This window comes from Patella vulgata, chromosome 4 (genome assembly GCF_932274485.2).
Source record: "Patella vulgata chromosome 4, xgPatVulg1.2, whole genome shotgun sequence".
Taxonomy (NCBI): Eukaryota; Metazoa; Mollusca; class Gastropoda; family Patellidae; genus Patella; species Patella vulgata.
The window spans coordinates 2,145,105-2,167,241 of NC_065882.2; the positions used below are offsets into that span (position 1 = coordinate 2,145,105).

General features: G+C 38.6%; 1 protein-coding gene across 1 annotated transcript; it reads right to left on the bottom strand.

Annotated features, from left to right (window-relative positions):
- Positions 1 to 748: 748 nt before the first annotated feature.
- Positions 749 to 21,691, bottom strand: LOC126819690 (putative amine oxidase [copper-containing]). The gene is made up of 3 exons (XM_050547880.2): positions 21,372 to 21,691; positions 13,625 to 15,731; positions 749 to 1,277 (listed from the first exon to the last, which is right to left on the bottom strand). Exons 1-3 carry the CDS (start codon positions 21,455 to 21,457, stop codon positions 981 to 983), a joined length of 2,490 nt encoding a protein of 829 aa, XP_050403837.1. The 5' UTR covers positions 21,458 to 21,691; the 3' UTR covers positions 749 to 980.
- Positions 21,692 to 22,137: the final 446 nt, after the last annotated feature.

Here is a 22,137-nt window from a genome sequence, read left to right on the forward strand (position 1 = left end):
ACACTAAAATTGACACATGCGGTGATAAGAGAAATCAGAATGATAAAAATGAAAAAAATCTGTGAAAACATCAAATTTTAATAATCCTGTTTAAAAACAGCGACACTTGTCCACCTTATTGCACCAGCATCCGTAATTATCTCTGTTGTTTTACAATTTAATGACGAACATTTTCATTAGTAAAAGTCACAGGTTCAGAAGTGAACGATATCAGTTTCACAGTGAACGTCACCAGCTTAATTTAAATATTGTTTCTATATACATACTATTGAAATGGTTTATATTTTACATACATATACATATATGTATAATACATTATAAACATGATTAATAACTTAACACAATCAATCAGATTCAAATACAGATCTATATTTCGTTTCGTTTATTTATACTTTCAATGGCCTACACTACATGAAGATCTGACCAGCTGTAACGGTAGGTCGCGTCAGAGGTCATACGAGAGACTTTTGATCCTATTGCATCAGAAATTTGATTAACCAATCAGTGTTGATGTTTTAGTGGGTTACCCACAGTTCCATGCAACTCACGCCAAAATGTCACCATTTCATTGGCTAATTCCCCACATCAACCAGAACGCGTGTTATATAACAACTCTTTCAGATCCTAGTGTAGTAAAGACAAGTAAAACGAAATTTTTAACAATAAAAAAAACGAAACGAAATAGGATCTGTGTTTTAATCAGATTGCACAAAATATATTAATATATAAATAGCACTAGGCCCATGTAGCTCACTTCATATTTAATAATGAAGCCGTCATAGTTTATTTAAACAGATCTTCTGTCACCAACTTGGAACAATGGTTGTCGGACTATTGTTTTAATAATAAACAACAACAACATCCCATATCTCTACTAGTTCTAGGGTTTTAGTCATGGTTTAATGAGATAAGTTTCAAAGTTTGGCAAACTTTTTTTTATCAAAGTTAATGTTCATTTTCGCATCGCACACTTTCTGTCTTTAGAAGAATAAGAAACGACTGCTATTCGTTAACATGTTTTCCAGCGATTCGCTGTCTTTAACACAAGATGTTTCAGTAGGCATTCCATACCTTTCAACATTAGCCCCATCGAGTGGGCGTTTTTTGTCTTTCGGGGAAATCCGAATGGCATCTCGGGAAGACATAGAAGGGTCTTCTTCAAAATAATTAAATGGTGTCAACATAAATGAGAGATGACCACCTACTGTTGGAGTATTTGGCATGTGTTCTGTTTGAGGTATATGATAAGTACCTAGGGTGATCCACGAAACCAAATCCTGTAAATAGAAAAAATAATGGTATATAAAAATGATGTTATATAATCATGTTCCGGATTCAAAGAGGTAAATTTAATTTTATTATAAAGATAGTAAGCACAGGAGGACTGCACTACACACAAATAAACCCGTCAGTCTTCATCTGGAAATGGAGAGACCAGTGTCCCAAGCGGTATTATGCGGTGTCTGAACTTTTATTTTATAAAAATAACGTGCAGGTGAAATGTACCATATATAGCCATTGGTAATTGCCAAATGATAATGATTTAACAATACGTGTTTTTGTTTTTACAAAATACAAAATATTATTTGAGATACTAAGTGACGGTATGCTGTCTTTTTCGCTATACAACCGATAAAACACTCTTTTAGATACGGTAGACTGGATGAAGAGACAGATGATGCAATGAAAATATTAAATAAACATTGTCTCACCTGTCCTGACCTTACCTATATCATTATAAATATTTCGTGTCGCTTTATTTTTTATTCTGTCTATGACAAAGTGAAATATGTACTACATACATATTGAATTACTATATTTAATTTGACCCAGACAGAATTGTAACAAGTGGATTCCAAAATTCTTTCGAGATACACAGAGAGAGAGAGAGAGAGAGAGAGAGAGAGAGATAATAATGATAATAAGAGGGGAAATAGAGAGTGTGTGTGTGTGTGAGAGAGAGAAAGAGAGAGAGAGATAGGGGGGAGAGAGACTAACATATGGTAGGGGTCTTTAGCAGTAGGAGGAAGCCGGCGGACACGGAGAAAACCCAGGCGACCCTACTCCTTGTCACGTACGACCGGGGAAACGAAACCACGCAAGTTGACTCAATGACAAACCTTATGATACAATAAGGAGCACGCATACATAATGCATCTTTAATTCTTACTCTCGAACGGTATAAGAGATTAACGCCTATTCAACACAAACTAGGTCATTTGTCATTTCGGAACTAACATATGGTTCGATTTTTATTTCAATAATTCACTTGCGCGTATGAGTCTTTAGTAGTGGGAGGAAACCGGGGGAACCGGAGAAATCCCACGAGGTTGGACAGGCGACCATATACATTGTCACGTACACACGGGGAATCGAAACCATGTCAGTTATGGGCGTACAAACACCGATTAAATTGCATTAGTTTTCACTGGCATGGTTTACTGAATGGTAAAAATTCGAATATGTGTGTAAGCACTAACACGGTTATGGTGATACGGATATAAAAAATATATCCATCGTATTAGGTAACATTGGCGCGCGTATCTTAATGTAAAATCGCAGTGTGTGCATTCGTTTAGTCGTCGTTGGGTGGCAGCTGTTACATTACTAGACATTCACCTTGATGCAGAAGACAAGCAGAGGACGTTCAAACCCATTTCATTTCAAGTTCTATTTACATAGTTATTATGCCTTTTAATAATTAGCATTTTGATTTATTTTTTGGTGTGCATTTATAAATCCTGGGCACATCTCACAAACGATTCAAGATATCGCTATGAAAATTTATGGAATTTGGTTTTATTCATACAAAAATAATTGAGCATACATGTATATATATATATATATATATATATATATATATATATATATATAGAGAGAGAGAGAGAGAGAGAGAGAGAGATGGGGTTTAACGTTTGAATAATTCGATTGCGCGTAGAGGTCTTTTTCAGTGGTAGGAAACTGGAAGACCCGGAGAAAACCCACGAGGTTGGACAGGCGACCCTACTCCTTGTCACGTACAACCGGGGAATCGAAACCACACCGGTTGACTCAATGACGGACCTAATGATACAGCACGCATGTGTTATGGTAATCAATCTGCCTGCACCCACCCCCACCCCTACCCATCCATAAATTAAAATATCTTTGACATTATACCACATGTCATTAGCCCGCCATTAGAACAAGATCTAAATCAAGAAGCGGGGGCGTTTTGATTTATTTGCTGCCTCAAAAAGTGAGCAATTACATATGGATCTGAAAATAATAGCCCAGTTTTCACAAAAGTGACATATAATAGCAATCGATGATGACTAAACACATAAATATGAAACTAGCTTGTGGGGGTCGATAATGAACAGCTGCTGAGTTAGTTTATTCTAGTGCAGATGTTTCGATCAGAAAACACCAGCGCACATCTGAAAGACTGATTTCAGTGTTGTACAAATTTACGACTATTTGGAGATTGATTTGGTTTTTTTTATGTGGGTTTGTTTTCTTAAACAATAATCTGTCTTCCTTGAAACATTAGAACCTTTAGGCGCAGGATACAGAGAATCTCCTACGAGTCTTTATTGATATCAAAAATATGAACACAAGTCGATAATGTAACAAAAACGAGCCTCGTTTTTACTTTATCGACTAGTGTTGATATTTATTGATATACAATGAAAAACGAGTAGGAGATTTTATTTATCACCCAATCCCTTCTTACATGCACAAATAAATAAATATAATTCTTTGCTATAGATTTCACTTTTACGGAACCTGATTACATTACGGCGTAGTGATAAATCATTTTTTGACAGCAATTCAACCATTGCAAAGTCCTTCATATTGACCCAGTTTTTCCATCAAGGTCAATTAAATAAAAATAGTTTCTTTTTAATAAGAAAGAAAATACTTTTAATAAAAAATGAACTGTTCTTTGAAAATAAAAAAAGTAGTTCCTTTTAGATTGACCGATAAAATTCATGTAAATTTATGACACAGGCGATATCTACTATAGAATGTGTTATTGGGTGATGAAATAGGGTGTTAAACCCATTTCATTCATTTCATTTAGATAACGATTTCATTGGATATATTTATGTCAGGCAAGTCCCTGACAAATCAAACCCGAGCTTGAAATACGCAGCTATTATACGATTAGGTCGAAACTTTCTTCTGGGGTCGTCTATTGGTTAAAACTTTACTTTATACGCTCGTGACTAACAGGCACAGGCGTCTGACATTTCGACCATGGCAAGGCCATAATCAACTATCTAGGGCATTGGGTGGCTCCGATTTTAAGTAGATTAGAACGGTTCGGCAATTTAATGATTTAATTTAAAAATGGAGAAGTGAGGATTGGTCTCGAATAACAAGTAGCGTTGTCACGATAATAAACAATTAATGCCACATATTGTCAAAGTTCTAAATAGTGATACCTTGGCTCAGAATAAAGTAATTTGGGTGAAAGTTTTGATATATTGATTTTGCATTATGTATTTTTGAACTATTATAGCAAGGCCAGCTTTTATCTAAATCTTTAAGCAATATAATATATTCTTAGCATAACTGGAAGGATGGGGCTAGCAATGCTGGACGGAGGGGCTTAGCTATGCTGGATGGAGGGACTTAGTCCTGCTGGACGGTGGGGCCTAGTAATGCTGGAAGGAGGGTCTAGTAATGCTGAACGGTGGTGCCTAACAACGCTGGTAGGAGGGGCCTAGCTCTGCTGGATGGTGTGGGCTAGCGAGGAAAGCCGTTGACGTGCACGCCAAAGAACCAATGGTTGCTGAAATTCAAAGTTGAGCCAGTGAAACGCTACCACCCAGCCACAATTCTCTCATAGTACCCTGCGTGACGTTTGTCAGTCTTCATTATCCAGAAAAGCGGGACGTTAAATCCCATGTCCGCCTTCTTCTTGATATATTTATGCGTAAGACAGATTGATAAAGTACCTTTAATGTTGATTACATACAGATTGATTAAGCCCTTTTAATGTTTATTACATTAATAAAGCCCCTTTATATAAACATTATATACAGTTATATAAATATTAATTCACGATTCCATCTTATAACAATCAAAGGTGCTTTAATCGTTTTATTGTTACTCACGGTATGTTGCACCTAATGGCCGACCTATCCCACACCTACGTCAGTCAGCCTTTCTTCCCTTCAATATTCGCCATATTTGTTTTCATTATTTGAGAAATGTGTGTTATTGTTGGCCGACATATTTTGGAACTTTGCCAAATGTTGAGAAATATGTGAATGTTTTGACGCGTTCGCTACAATCGGATATCAAGTGCATTCATGAAATTGGCGGGAAATGTCGGAGCAGACATGATGGCCAGATAAGGCCTGAAGAGTACAGAAGCATTCATACTACAAACCGAAATATGTGCTTTTGCGGGGGTGTTGTCATACTCAGAGCTGGGCCATTACATTGCCAATGCAATTAATTACATTACCATTACTTTTTTAATGTTATCATTACAATTCGTTTCCTCCTTTTAGCAATGTAATTAATTACAATTACCCATCACTTTTTGACTATATAAATAAAAACTTTTTTAAAAACATTAAAATAACAACCTTATTTTTCTGCCATGAAACACCTAGGAAATCTCAGACTTAATTAATAGATTTTCCTGTATGAAATGTCACATCAAGGCAAAAGTAAATTTTCAAGCGAGGGCAGCGCATAACAAAAACTATTGCTCTAACTGTATGGCTTTGAAAAATAAATTGAAATTATATTTCACTACGTTTCATTTTAAGCCATTAGATAAAATTCATAAGCATTCCAAATGGTTTGTTTATACAAATATATATATTTTAAAATATTGTTTTAGTCTAGTCAATTAAAGATACATTATGTAAGATTTGGACAAATATATATATTTTAAAATATTGTTTTAGTCTAGTCAATTAAAGATACATTATGTAAGATTTAGATAAAGAGCTAGCCATTCTTACTATAATAGTTCGAAAATAAATAATGTAAAATTAATTTATTGAAAATTTCATTCAAATTACTCTGATTGTTATCAAGCACAATGACATTTAGTGTGTGTGAAATAGATTTATTTATCGTCATTTAGTTCGTTCGTTTCTCGGGTTTTACGTCCACTGCCACCAACGGTGAGTGTGTGAAGTGGCTTTATTTAATGACCGCTTCCACCGAGGTGATATCGCAGACAATGGTGTGTGTGAAATATTTTTATTTAACGTCATTTAGTAAACTTGAGGTCAATATATATGAAATTCATAGTGAAACCATTTACATAGATTTACAAAACAGTAACAAAAAGAATCTAAAAGACAAAGGATTTCGGATAACTGGACCTTTAAGTTTTAATCCTTGTCTCTGCATCTCATGAGAAAAGGTTAACTTATTAACGGCCTACTCTTATATCGAAGTCTACATATATTTTTAGCAGACGATATAATAACCAATAATTAACAGTGGATAATCTTTTATTTGATTCCACAGCAGCCCGGCAAACAAGGCCCGGCAAACAAGGCCCATCACAAGAGGCCCACAAATCGAGTCATCATGTCATGTTTGTAAATACTGCGCGAAATTGAGCATATTTTGTATTCGTATTCATCTCCATCTAATTAAAACACAGATCCTATTTCGTTTCGTTTTTTTATAGTTTAAAATTTCGCTTTACTCGTCTTTACTACTACACAAGGATCTGGAAGAGTTGTTATATAACCCGCGTTCAGGATGATGTGAGGGATTAGCCAATGAAATGAGTTTTTTACGTGAGGTGCATGGAATTTTAGGTAACCCACCAGGAACATCAACGTTGATTGGTTTATCAAATATCTGACGTCATAGGCTCAAGAGACGCTCGTATGACATCTGACGCGACATTCCACTACAACCGTTCAGATCTTTATGTAGTAGAGACCATTGAAAGTATAAAATAACGAAACGAAACGAAATATAGATCTGTATTTTAATCAGATCGTTTTCCTCTTAACCTTTTACAAGGCCCTCGGGGAGCCACGGTGGCTCGCTAGCCTGGAGGTCGGGTGTTCGATCCCTGCATTGGCCGAGAAAGTTCATCTGGATTTTCCGACGTGGTTTCCCCTTATCAGTGATGCAGGGCGGAGGGGCTGACAAGGACAGCTGTTCTAGTCTTTCGGATGAGACGAAAAACCGAGGTCCCGTGTATACATTGGAATGCACGTAAAAGATCCCTTGGCAGTTGGAATTCGATATAAGAGTAGGCGATAGTGCCGCTGCCCGGGCAAAATTTCCCTCATAGCACACTGTATGGCGTATGCCCGTCTTCATTAGCCCGGGTTAGGAGCAGAACAGTAGGACGTTAAACCCCATTTCATTTACAAGGCCCCCAAGCGTTGCCAATTACAGTTTTGTCCAATGTGCGACTCATGGGTTTTTGTAGCAGTATTTTGCTAGTAAGATTGGGTGTCTAGCATATATACCATATTAGCCCTACGTGTATCGGAAATAACTACCGTGTAGTTGGAATAGAATGCAACCTTTAACTTTATAATAAATCGAGAATTGCCAGAGCTTCAAAATATAATAATTGCTGTACTTTTAGCTCCAACCAAATTACTGTTATTTTAAATGATGGAGGCAGGTTAAAATGGCCGACATGTCTACCAGATGTAGATCCACTCTCGAAATGATGGCACACGACCAACTATCAGAACTTTAATGTCATGTATGCATGTGTACATACCATAACAATTCCAATAGCCATTTATTTTGCTGACTCAACATTTTGTATTATAAAATACAGCTAAAGAATATGACATATATTAGATCTCCCGGCGACCGTTTATCCACCTTGAAAAGGTCATAAATAGGAACGCGCCATGTTATAAAACTAGGGCTAAATCTAAAAGTTAAGGCCAGCTCAATTTTTGTCAAGGTATCTGAGCTGCAAATAAGGTTAGGGCACGTTGGCGAGTTTGTAGGTTAGGTTTAGGGTAAGCATTAGGGCTAGGTCCAAGGTTAGGGTTAGGATTGGGATTAGCGCTAGCCCTAGTTGTTTTACATCTCGTGACCTATGACGAAAAATTGAGCTGGCCTTATCATTTAGCACTAACCATAAAACTACATAGATCTACACCGAATGGGTTTCTACATGTTCATTATCACCTAACACTCAAATAAATCACTAAGTAGCCTTTCACGCTCGACGAAATAATAATAATAACAAAAATACTTGGACACAGATCAACAAAAGGTCTACTAATCCTAATAAATCACTCTTGGCCGTTTAGACACAAACCAGGTCATTTCAGGACATACATACAGTTCAATTTTATTTCAATGATTCGCTTGCGCGTAGGGGTGTTTAGCAGCGGGAGGAAACCTTACCCGGAGAAAACCGACTAGGTTGGACAGGCGACCCTACTCCTTGTCACGTACAACCGGGGAATCAAAACCGCGCCAGTTGACTCAACGACAGACCTTATGATACAGCGCGCACGTGCTAACCATTCGACCCCATTCAGTTAAGTCGTCTTTACTACATAGAAATTTAATTTAATTTTTCTTTGATTTAAAGGAACATTATGGAAGATTAGATAAAGAGTTGACAGTTCTCGCTGTAAAAGATAGATAACGTAAATAGAACATGCTGAAAATTTCAGTCAAATTACTCCAAACTCAAAACTACGCCAGTTGACTCAACGACAGACCTTATGACCATTCAAACCCCCGTTTAGTTTTAACACGCGTTGTATCATAAGGTCTGTCATTGAGTCAGAATATCTACATATCCGACTGTTTATCGCTTTAAATCATACGGCCTGTCATTGAGTCAACTAGCGTGGTTTCGAATCCCCGGTTTTACGTGTCAAGGAGTAGGGTCGCCTGTCCAACCTCGTGGGTTTTCTCCGGGTCCTCCGGTTTCCCCCAACTGGTAAAGCCCCCAACGCGCAAGCGAATTATTGAATTAAAATTAAACCATATGTTAGTCCCGAAATGTCCTAGTTTGTGTCGAGTAGACGTTAAACCCCATTTCTCTCTCTTATCCCTTTAAACAACATATTGCACTTAATATCACAAAACACCATGGTGTTAATGTCCTACCCAGAGTTAAAAGAGCATTAACCATTCAACCACAGCGACAATTGGCTCGTTTACTTTCATTATTTTTTCTCGACATTTAAACCTCGACATGAAACAAGGAATGTTTATGAATTACATTCTATGCCCTTCTTACCGTTAGCTGAACTTTCGACTAACTAGGAGAGCTGCCAAATGGAGCATCGGCTATTTGTGTCAGTGGGACAGCGAGGAGTATCGCGTGCATAATAGCGGAGAAAATAAATGAAATGAAATGGGGTTTAACGTCCCACTGGTCTACACCAACGGAAATGAAATGAAATGGGGTTTAACGTCCTATTGTTCTGCTCCGACTGCACTAATGAAGATGGGCATACAGCATACATAGTGCTGAGCGGAGAAAATAAATGAAATGGGGTTTAACGTCCCACTGTTCTACACCAACGGGGCTAATGAAAAAGACAGATTATGCAGTGTGCTGTGAGATGTTTTTTTCCCGGACAGATGTGTTCCGGGCTAGGGAGCCACGGTGGCTAAGTGATGGCACGCTGGCTCGCTAGCCTGGAGGTCGGGTGTTCGATGGCACGCTGGCTCGCTAACCTGGAGGTCACGTGTCTGGAGGTCACGTGTTCGATGCCTGCATTGCCCGAGAAAGTTCATCGGGATTTTTTCGACGTGGTTTCCTCCTTGTCAATATTACAGGACGGAGGGCATGACAAGGCCATCTATCTAGTTGTTCGGATGGTACGAAAAACCGAGGTACCGTGTATACTTTTACGTGCACGTAAAAGATCCCTTGACAGTTGGAATTCGATATAAGAGTAGGTCATAGTGCCGCTGCCCGGGCAAAGTTTTTCTCATGGCACACTGTATTAGCACACTGTATGACGTATGCTGTCCCCATTAGCCCAGCATAGGAATAGAACAGTAGGACGTTAAACCCTTTTTCATTTCACAAAGCATTCTCAAACTTAAGTTAACTCGTGTCCGGGACTTCCTGCTTATTGAGCCAGCTTATCACACACCTCCTTTGTAGTATGACGTATGTAAAAAGCAATTATTATGTTATAATACGCACGGGGCCTGTAATTTTCTAGAACCCACCCCCAATCAAAACTTCACCTAAACAGACTTTTACTGACAATTCTTCGTTCCCACACCCAATGTCCTTATTTCAAATGTACCAGACAAAACAAGGCCTTTTTTTTGTTAATGTTGAGAGACAGTCGTTTTATTATCTATTGGCCCAATCGATGATATATATCTAGTTGAGTCGTTACGTTTTACGAGTTAATGTCTATAACAAATATTTTAATGTGACATGAGTGTATATAAAGTGATTTATATACGGGTTTTTTTTTTTAAAAAAATGATTGTAATTTCGGATGAATTATGTTCGGTGAAATATGTTTTATTTATTATTATTTTATCATTTGTGAATCATTCATTGCTTAATTATTTTCGCAATATTATGTATAGGATATGTTTTTCGGTGTTCATTAAAAATGGCACCCGAAACCATAGAATACACGACTCGTGTACTGATTATAAAATGTTAATTGTGTCTTAAATATTGGATATTAGGATCCCATATTGCCACGGCAAGATAACAACATCAATATTGATTGTAATGGGTCAATATTGAATTCTAATGTGAGATAGAGATAGAGAGAGAGAGAAGTAGAGGGAGAGAGAGGGGAGAGAGAGGGAGAGAGAGAGAGAGGGGGAGAGAGAGGGAGAGAGAGAGAGCAGGGGAATATATAGAGAGAGAGGTAGAGGGAGAGAGAGAGGGAGAGAGAGCAGGGGAATATAGAGAGAGGTTGGAGGTGAGAGAGAGAGAGAGAGAGAGAGAGAGAGAGAGAGAGAGAGAGCAGGGGAATAGGGAATATAGAGAGATAGAGGTAGAGGGAGAGAGAGAGAGAGGGGGGAGAGAGAGGGCAGGGGAATATAGAGAGAGGTTGGAGGTGAGAGAGAGAGAGAGGGGGGAGAGAGAGCAGGGGAATAGGGGAATATAGAGAGAGAGGTAGAGGGAGAGGGAGAGAGAGAGCCGGGGAATATAGAGAGATAGAGGTAGAGGGAGAGAGAGAGAGAGAGAGGGAATATAGAGAGAGGTTGGAGGTGAGAGAGAGAGAGGGAGAGAGAGAGGGGGAATATAGAGAGAGGTTGGAGGTGAGAGAGGGTGAGAGAGAGAGGGGGGAGAGAGAGGGCAGGGGAATATAGAGAGAGGTTGGAGGTGAGAGAGAGAGAGAGGGGGGAGAGAGAGCAGGGGAATAGGGGAATATAGAGAGAGAGGTAGAGGGAGAGGGAGAGAGAGAGCCGGGGAATATAGAGAGATAGAGGTAGAGGGAGAGAGAGAGAGAGAGAGAGAGGGAATATAGAGAGAGGTTGGAGGTGAGAGAGAGAGAGGGAGAGAGAGAGGGGGAATATAGAGAGAGGTTGGAGGTGAGAGAGGGGGGAGAGAGAGAGCAGGGGAATATAGAGAGAGGTTGGAGGTGAGAGAGAGAGGGAGAGAGAGAGCAGGGGAATATAGAGAGAGGTTGGAGGTGAGAGAGAGAGGGAGAGAGAGAGAGAGAGGGAAGAACACTCGACACAAACTATTTCATTTCGGGACAAACATATGGGTACATTTTATTTCAATAATCCGCTTGCGCGTAGGCGTCTTTAATAGTGGGAGGAAACCGGAGGACCCGGAGAAAACCCACGAGGTTGGACAGGCGACCCTACTCCTTGTCACGTACAACCGCAGAATCGAAACAACGCTAGTTGACTCAATGACAAACCTTATGACACAACGCGCACGCGCTAACCATTTGGCCATAACCCCACCTACCGTTTTGAAAAGCGACAATGTACCGGAGAAAACCCACGAGGTTTGCATAACGTTACTTATTATAATGCTGGATTAATTATTGTAAACTATGTTTGTGGTAACTCACATGTTCGGGTTTCAATCAGATACGATTATATATTTTATATTGTTACTATTTTATGAATGGTTTTAAAACCAGTAGACCGACCATAAAGTATGAATGACCTTTATAGGTATCTACATATCTATATAGCAGGATGTTGACAAGATGTCGTCAAGGTTGAGTCTTTTCCAACGTTGTCCTTTCAGTTATTTTTAAGGACAATTGTTGTGTTAAACGATTGGTGTAAAGTAAAGAAAATAAAATGCGGATGCGTTTGAGTGGGTCCGGGTTTTTTTGTTTGATGTCACGTTTACAGATGAAAGGATATAATATAAATCAGACGCAGATTCGGGAATTTTTGCAGGAGGGGTTTGTCAAGTTCCTGTTAAAGAAATGTGACAGTTGGCAATCCGTGATGCCATTATCGTCTTTAAATTACGTAGGCATACATACACTATAAGGTTTGTAAAGAGAGATATTCAACACCCCGTGTGATGTCAATTTTTATTATATGAAAGAATGGGATCATATTGTAATTCAATTTCATTGATCAAAGCATTTATTGTGATATGTCTGTATCATTATTTCACGCTTTGAATGCCCATCCCATCCCACCATCTGATGATAAAGAATAAAGCACACGTCCGTTACACTTTTCTCATAAAGTGTTGTTTTACAATGTTCAGGAATGACACATACTAGGTCATTTCGGGACTAACATATGGATTAATTTTATTTCAATAATCCGCTTGCGCGTAGGGGTCTTTAGCAGTGGAAGGAAACCGGTGGACCCGGAAAAAAAACACGTGTTTGGACAGGCGACCCTACTCCTTGCCACGTACAACCGGGGAATCGAAATTACGCCAGTTGATTCAATGACAGACCTTATGATGCAACGCGCACGTGCTAACCATTCGGCCATCCAATGCGTCGTATATTATTAAAATATAGATCTATATGATGATGCTAGTGGGTTACCCACAGGTCTGTGCACCTCACGCCAAAAACTCGCCGTAACAGATCGTTTCATTGACTAATCCCTCACATCATCCAGAACGCGTGTTATATAACAACTCTTCCAGATCCTGGTGCAGTAAAGACAAGTAAAACGAAATAAAATAGGATCTGCGTTTTATTCAGATTGGCGTACTATAATATTGCCATTACTCAACGGCCTTTTTGTCTCAAAGATAAATGAAATGAAATGAAATGGGGTTTAACGTCCCACTGGGCTAATGAAGACGGGCATACGCCATACAGTGTGTTATGAGGGAAATTTTGCCCGGACAGCGACACTATGGCCTACTCTTATATCGAATTCCGAACGACTAGACAGTCCTTGTCAGGTCCTCCGTCCTGCATCCTGCATCACTGATAAGGGGGGACCACACCGGAAAATCTGGATGAACTTTCTCGGCCAATGCAGGGATCGAACACCCGATCTCCAGGCTAGCGAGCCAGCGTCTTACCCACTTAGCCACGTGTTCCCTCTCAAAGATAAAACATTTCGATTATTTATCTGCCCGTTCGAATTCATGAAATATTGTAAGCGTTAATCGGTGATGGCTCCATTGATTCTTAAATGGAAGGGATGGTGACCCCGGTAATTCGTAAATTGAAAGGATAAAACAACACAAATAAACATAGATAGTACTCACCTCATCTACGATGTTTTCATCATCATCGAGATATTTCTGGAAGTTCACCACGGGATCCCTGGCATCCCACATGGCATATACAGAACTACTGGTATACTCAGCATCTTTTTGTTTCGTCACTGCCATCTGGTATCTGGACCACGACACGGAAGGCTCGAACCCCTGACCCCGAGGAAGCTTCATTTTGGAGATACCATTTATTTTTAAACGGTATGATTTTTGATTACCAAGTTTATCAGTTTGATTGGCATTAGAAAATATGAGATATTTGGGATGGTTAAAGTTATATTTATGAACGGCACTTAACTCCGATTGTTTCAAACTCTTCTTGATCTTAGTTTGTATGTGCCAGTTTTGAGGAGCTGAAGACCACTCGTCTGTTTTGTTTTCGGTTTTGATTGTCCATGTTGAAAAACGATTAGCTGTTCCTTTGATATCTATGTCAGCTTTAAAATGGAAGAGGTGGTGATGCAGGTGCGCTATGACGTTTTCTCTTATCCGGGTACCGTATTGGTCTTCAGCTGGTGTATAGAATCCTGAAGCAAGATATCCAGTAGACGCAACTTTTACTTCAACTGCTCCGTTGGTATGGAAGATAAAATCCGTCACATAGTCATAGTTAATTACGGAAATGACTATCCGCACAACTAAGTTAATATCTAAAAGTCCTCCATAAAAAGCACCAATTTTACCATAGGCTCTATGCCTTCTCAAGGGCATCAAATTGTTCTGTTCGAAAATACACATGGCCTTTTCAAAACGTCTGTAGCCACCATTATTAGAAGTGTATATCTCTATATCCTGGAAGTGGGCATAATCTGGGCAGTCGACACCTGGGAGCAGACCACGTGTTCTGGTACCAAACAAACCTGCGCTATCCGCAAAATATAACATACTGGAAGCTGGACTGTTTGCAGCATACAGAACAGCTATTTCCTGCATACTAAGTTCATAGGCAATTCTTTCGCCTTTAAATCGAATATTGAATAACTGCAATCCTATCGTTGGTGACATTTTATAGGTGAATTTCCATTGCATATATGTAACTTCATCATCGTCAACTGAATAACGGGGTCCATTAGGTTCAAACTGTCGAGGAGCTTCTAAGTTGAGTGTTGGGAAAGCCTCGCCGCGCAGATGGAGTGATGTAAGTAATTCTTCTTCTTTGACGGCCGGATAAGGTACTTTAGTTTTGTTGATCGTGTTTTGTCTATATTTGTCCAGGAGTTCATCAAGTGAGCCAAAGAGTGTGCTGCAATACCAGACACTTTGGACCAGCCAATTTTCCGGATTAATATCAGTCATATCAACAAGGAATTGAAAGTCTAAGGGATGCAGCGTATAAAATTCTAAATCATATGCAAACCAGAACCATGCTTTACGTTCTCCTTTGGCCAGATAAGCACTTGAAATGGGCGTCATAGAAAACCTCAAGCATCGGTCACCACAGTGCTTACCAAATTCAGCACCATAACTCTCATTCAGCAGGAAGTTGGCTTTCTTGGCTACAACTGGTAATATATCGGTATATATGGATCGGAACTCTACCATAGAAAATGGTCTAACGTTGAAGGGTATTCTAGTCTGTCGTGAAGTCGTATTGAGCAAATGGGCATATGTTATATTGGGAAGAGGGCCGACTTCATATTCTTCTACAACTGGTGTAACGGATGCACCTTTAAAGATAGAGACGAAGGCTGACCTTACAGGAATTGGTCCATCATGGTCAAGATATTTGAGAACTTGTTCTTTGGGAGCCAGTTTCAGCTCGATAGTGTGAACAAAATTTGAATTAGGTCTGGCTGTTGTAGGATCAGAGAGTTCTAACGATGCATTGACTTTTAGATATTTAATGATGGACTGGGTTTCGGACTCGGTGATCTCTGTAAAGACGCCAATGTGTTTTTTATCTTCGCTTGGTCGCGAGTGGTGGTGCCTCTTAGTGTGGCTTCTGTGTTGCTCTACTAGTATCTGGTCCGGAGATGACGTAATGATTATTATTACACCAATTAGTATGCAGATAAGCAGACACAGTAGACCAATTATACAATAATGGATGGTCAGTTGCTTGCGATACGCCCTCGGTAACTGATTTCTATATATAAATCTGAAATACAAGAAGAAAAATTTCATTTTTATTTTAGAAATACCGAGAGACTGAGAGAGAGAAAGAGAGAGTGAGAGAGAGAGAGAGAGGAGAGATGGGTTTAACGTCCACTCGACACAAACCAGGTCATTTCGGAACTAACACATGGTTCATTTTTTTTTCTGCGTGTAGGTGGTGTCTTTAGCATTGAGAGGAAACCGGAGGACTAAGAGAAAACCCATGAGGTTGTTTAACCTATAGGTGACCCAACTCCTTGTCACATATAACCTGAGAATCGAAACCACGCCAGTTGACATTTTGATGTAGCGATGGATACATTATTATTATAACGAATTAATCAACCATTAAAAGACTTTTATCTTATTTTTGTAAAACCAGTACAGGAGTACTATATGAACAAAGAACCGAACATTGCGTCATCGCCGCCATTTTGGAATTGTGACGTCATATCCAACATAGAAGTCCACCAATTGATACCCAGTTGTCTCAGGTATAGACATACCAACAAGTTTGGGAACAAGCTCCTGGTCTAACAACTTATGGTACATCCGATTACACTTGGTCCGTTGGGATATTCGGGCCTATAACATTAATAGTAAGTACACGAGGACCACACTGCACGCAAAACACTACCGACAATACAGATATCAGTTCATGTAAATGGACCCGGAAACCAGCCGTAAGCGTCCACAGCTCTGTACAGTTCTGTCTGGTACTGGCTAGTGTTTTGGGTTAAAAGCCTCTGCGAGCTCCCTACTTAAAGATACATTATGGGAGATAAGATAAAGAGATGGCAGTTCTCGCTATAATAGTTAAAAACTAGATAGTGTAAAGGTAATTTGCTGAAAATTTCAGTCAAATTGATACACTATGAGCCGAGAAAGAAGCCGGTGAAATTTTTGCATAGTCTTGGTTAACATTACTAAAATCATAAATATAGACAGCATAGTCTCGATTATCCACTATTTTCTGATTTAATTATCTTTGGCCGTTAGCGGCATATAGGAATCTAATCCAGCCTACATCGAAGGCTAGCCTTGACATCGAGAGTTTATTACGGTCTGGATAAGTTAATTAATGTCTAATTGATAATTAAGATAACATTTCAGGCCTAAAAAAAGACTTGTAATAAGCAGATTTTGCTCTTGCATAATGCATGTTTAACAAATCGGAGCTTCTCCTTTGGATGAAATTCACCTTGGTTGCTTCCCTGCAAAGACATTGTGTCTTTTTTTGTGGCTTCTTCTGGCAAGTTTCTTAGGAAACACTTGTCTGCGATATCACCACAGGTGAATTGGACGTAAAACTTTAGGAACGAACGAACGCACCCTAATTAACTAGGAACCTAGAAGGAGAAATCCTGCTGATTTAAGGGCAGAGTTACGTGTGCGTTCTCTATCAGACCTTTTGCAGGCGTGGAAACCTCATGTAGCACCTGCACGGCGACAAACCCATGGACGTCGCTTCCTATAGAGGTAATAACTCGCAAGATTAATTAAATCACATTTCCTGTTTAAACAGAATAGTTTGCCATTCGTCAGTCAAAGTTGAATGAACGCAACAGAAATCAATATCGGCTACAATCTTGGCTGACGCTTCAAGGCCTTCCCACGCATCTAGAGTTATACAGTTTTATTAATAACCATTGTTACATTTGCACCATATGTCATCAGATATTGATTTGATGTAAATATACACGGACCAATATTAGATATTTATACAAAGTTGGGTTTATTTTATTTTAATCTCGGAGCTTATTAAAGTTATGTGTAGGAGTCGATCGTTGAGTTCAGATTTAAGGATTGTATCAACGATGGTATTGGGTTGTTATAAGATAACTTATAAACCTATAACGGTAAATCTCTTTGATATTCTATGCCCAGAATAACTTATGGTCTGAATGTCGGGGGCGGCTTTGAATGTATACAGGTGAATTTGGGGTTATTCCTCTGAAAGTTTTTCTGAAACCTGTACAGAAAAGTAGGACGTTAAACCCCATTTCATTCCATTTCAAAACTTATAATATTGTCGTCCCAAACGCCTCTCTTTAATGAGTTTCACTTTTTCAAATGCAAAGGTCACTTGACTGTTCGTCCGAACTGCTCCCGTATGAACCTGGGAATAAAAGTGCGGGAATATTTTGTTTCGTCGGGAACTGTTCCCCAAGCGCCACTTATCTCGTTGTTGTGCTTCTCCGGGGCGCAACCTTTCGAAAAGGGCCGACGGCTCTATCAATTCAAGTACGTTCAACATGAAACTTGGCACGCTTGTTTCTTGGATAGTGGTGCATCAATACTGCGTCACAATTAGAGAGGGTTTAACGTCCACTCGACATAAACTAGGTTATTTCCGGACTACCCGGAGAAAACCCACGAGGTTGGACAGGCGACCCTACTACTACTTGTCACGTACAACCGGGGAATCGAAACCACGTCAGTTGACTCAATTACAGACGTTATGATACAACGCACACGCGCTAACCCCCTTTAGTTCCTGGTCTAGACATTTGGCTCATACTTGGGTGTTTTTAAAATCGATAATGCACCATGTCGAAATATTTAATATTTACACATATACGATGGACTACATATTTAGTATCGAGACAGATATTTAGCCAAACTTGACACAGGTAATGAACAAGCCAGCGCCACCTGCATACAATCTGTAGATATGTCTCGATTGAATCGAACCCTGAGGATTACGTTCCTTTGATTATTGTAGTATGGTGACATACGGATAAAACAATAACACGATAGGTTGCCAGTCAACGAACCATACGCCCAAAGCCGAAATAATCACCGAGGGTACAAATACAGATAAAACAATAACACCATAGGTTGCCAGTCAACGAATCATACGCCCAAAGCAACTAAGTCGTTTTGCGAGTCAACAAAGGTTGTCGCAAATTTATTCTTCTGTAGATAATGTTGGCTTTTTCAAATTGACCAAGGTCATTAACTTCAACGGTAATTATCAGAAAATCATCTCAGAAACAAACACATGGCGTCTGACTTTCAAATCAATAGTGGACACGTAGACAGACAAGTGTGACGACAATAAACGACCACATTTAAATAAGAGCCTAAACATGGATATACCAAGTACTAAAATAAACTAAACGTTCGCCAAAGATGAATATTATATGAAGTTTCCGGGAGAACGTGAACCTATAAATAGACATGAACTGCCACAGTTCGTCGAGAACATTTTTGTGTGTTTTATGGTGACAGAAAGTATGTTTATGATTGACATAGGTAAACCATAATAAACCCAAAATAAACTGGAGGTCAAGACCTGTTTGTATTGTAGTGGAGTCAGTAGGTCAGTATATCATACAGATAAACTTACAATATGGAAAGATAACGGTACATGATAGAGATAAATAAAAGAACATGATATTGATAATTAACAATACATGATATTGGTAAATAACGGTACATGTTATTGGTAACGGTACATGATACAGATAAATAAAAGTACATGATATTGATTATTAACGGTAAATGATATTGATATTGATAATTAACGGTACATGATATTGGTAATTAACGGTAAATGATATTGGTAATTAACGGCAAATGATATTGATAATTAACGGCAAATGATATTGATATTGATAAATATATTGTACGTGTATATCGGAATATGTTAACCAAAATATACACGTCACAATTTTATGGAATGCAATTACTGCTTATTACTGAGCGACGTTTCAATCCGGCTTCTCTAGTCAGTATCATAATGACTAGAAAAGCCTAGTCGAAACGTCACTCAGTAATAAGCAGTAATTGTATTCCATAGAATTGTGACCTGTATATTCCAGTTCAATTACTAAATGCCATTGAAACAAGATAACGAAACAGTAGCATCATTAAACATTTATTATTCAAGAACTAAATCTGACTATCGTAGGTCTTTCTTTAGGCCTGAAATGTTATATAAACTATTAATTAGACATTAATTAACTTATCCAGACCAAAATCAACCCTCGATGCCATCGCTAGCCTGAGATATTTACTGGATTGGAATACATTTTGTGTAGGATGATTAAACGTGCAAATGAATAATTGAGACTATTTTTAATCATACCAACTTTAGTAATGATGATCGCGGCTAGCCTAAAATTCAAAAGCCAATATCTCGGTTCAGAGTGGAGCAATGTGACTGAAATTTTCAGCATATTCTATTTTTTTTTAAACTATTATAACTATTTAAACTCTTTATCTAATCTCTCATAATGTGCCTTTAAACCACAGTTGTTTTTATAGAACTCTAATCTAAATATGATAACAAAACAGCAGCATCATTAAACCACGGTTATTGTCATAAGAATGAAATGAAATGGAATGGGGTTTAACGTTCTACTGTTCTGCTCCGACTGGGCTAATGAAGACGGGCATACGCCATACAATGTGCTACGAGGGACAATATTTTCCGGACAGTGGCGCTTCTTGTTTCGGAGTTTATAAATATATTTAATTTCTTGACGTCATAAAACGCAAGAGAATGGAGACAAAAAGTCGTTACAACTACATGTATGGAATTTACTATTTAAATCGTGTTCGCAATTGAGCAATTGCAAATTGTAAATCCTAACCTATTTTTTAGAAGAAAGAAAGCGGATCGAATTTACCTTTTACCCCTCTCAAAAGGGTTCGGGTTAGGGTTCGGGTTAGTATTCCCCACTATTCTCATTTATATAAAACGGCCATTTTGGGACTCCGGAGACACCCGAACCTCTCCGAGTGACCTACAATTAGCATCTCCCTTGTTTTTGTGTTTAAAGCGAGACTAAATAACGTCGCAATAAGTCTGGAAGACTGCCATTAATGAAATGTAATACTGTTCGATTTGGGCTAAGGCATTCGAAGGTTACATTTATCTTATGCAATCTCCCGCTTGTGTCGTAATATTATTTCAGAATACAAAATAAATCTAAACGTAAATAATAAAATAAATGAACATTTGTAGGTCATTGGGTTATTTGTTTTTTTTGGGGTTTTTTTTATTGTCAATATTTCTTTTCGTTTAAATGTCACAAAAGTATGGCGCAATATAAACACAAAGTATCGTGGAAACTTTTGTAGGTCGACAAGTTACTTTTCATATATTAAATTTCCAATATTTGTTTTCTTTTTCAAAATATTTTTAGAGAGAGAGTTTGACGTCCATTCGACGCAAACTAGGTCATTTCGGGACTAACACATGACACAATTTTATTTCAATAATTCGCTAGCGCGTAGGGGTCTTTTAGCAGTGGGAGGAAACCGGAGGACCCAGACAAAACCCACGAGGTTGGATATGCAAACCTACTCCTTGTCACGTAAAAAAAGGGGGAATCGAAACCACGACAGTTGACTCAATGAAAGACCTTATGATGCAGCATGCATGCGCTAACTATTCGGTCTTCCCCCTCCCCCCCCCCCCCAAAAAAAAACAAAAAAAATTTCATAGAACATTTAAAAATAGATGTTGTTTTTTTTTGTGTCGAAAAGAACGTAGTTTGTGAATTGTGCATCAGTACTTATTTTAGTCACGGTGAACCTCGGCGATATCCCTTAAGTGGAAGTGGACGTTAGATAAATCTATTGCACACACACTTTTAACCTCATCATTTATATGTAAATAGACTAAACCTACCCTTTAGACTGTTGTTCCTCTGTCAATGCACTTCTTTCATTTAAAAACGAGTCCTGAGCAGCCATCGAATAACAGCAATCTTTCATTAAATTGTATTAAAAGTTTTTTTTTCTTCTTGTAGTATGATATATATATATATATTTTTTTTATCTCCTTGTTATATAAAAGTTTTTATATATATATAGTAGTCGACGTAGTAGTAGCAGTTGTAACGTCAGAGGTAAACAAACGTTCAATTCACACTCGTTCGTCTATAAAACGGGTAAGACGAGTCAAGGGGCCAAGTAATAAAAACTCCAAGTATGAATTGTCTCGTATTCTCTGTGCTTTCTAGAAGTTATATCTAATCGTAAGAAGTTGTGAACGTAGTAGCAGTTCATTCATAGAATTGGGGGTGCGGTCCGGCTTAACCAATCGGAACGATTCAAGCTAAGAACGACCAATCAGAAATAGGGTATTACATCAGCATTTGTTTATATTATGTTCTGTTGTATTTAGCGTATATACGGTGGTGGGTATTGGCTATTGAAAATATTATTAAGCTGGTCAGTTGGCCAGGCTTACATTGACTTATGTCGGGACTACAGGACACGCGCATGATGTTGTATTTGTTATAAAACTAGCTTATATGTTACCAGCGCATAGGTGAAATACCGAAGCAGGTTAAGAGGACAACGGCTACGTTAACTGGTTAACAATGACCTTCACATAAACACTTGTATACACAGATATCTATATATATACTGTAGGTAACGAAATGAAAAGA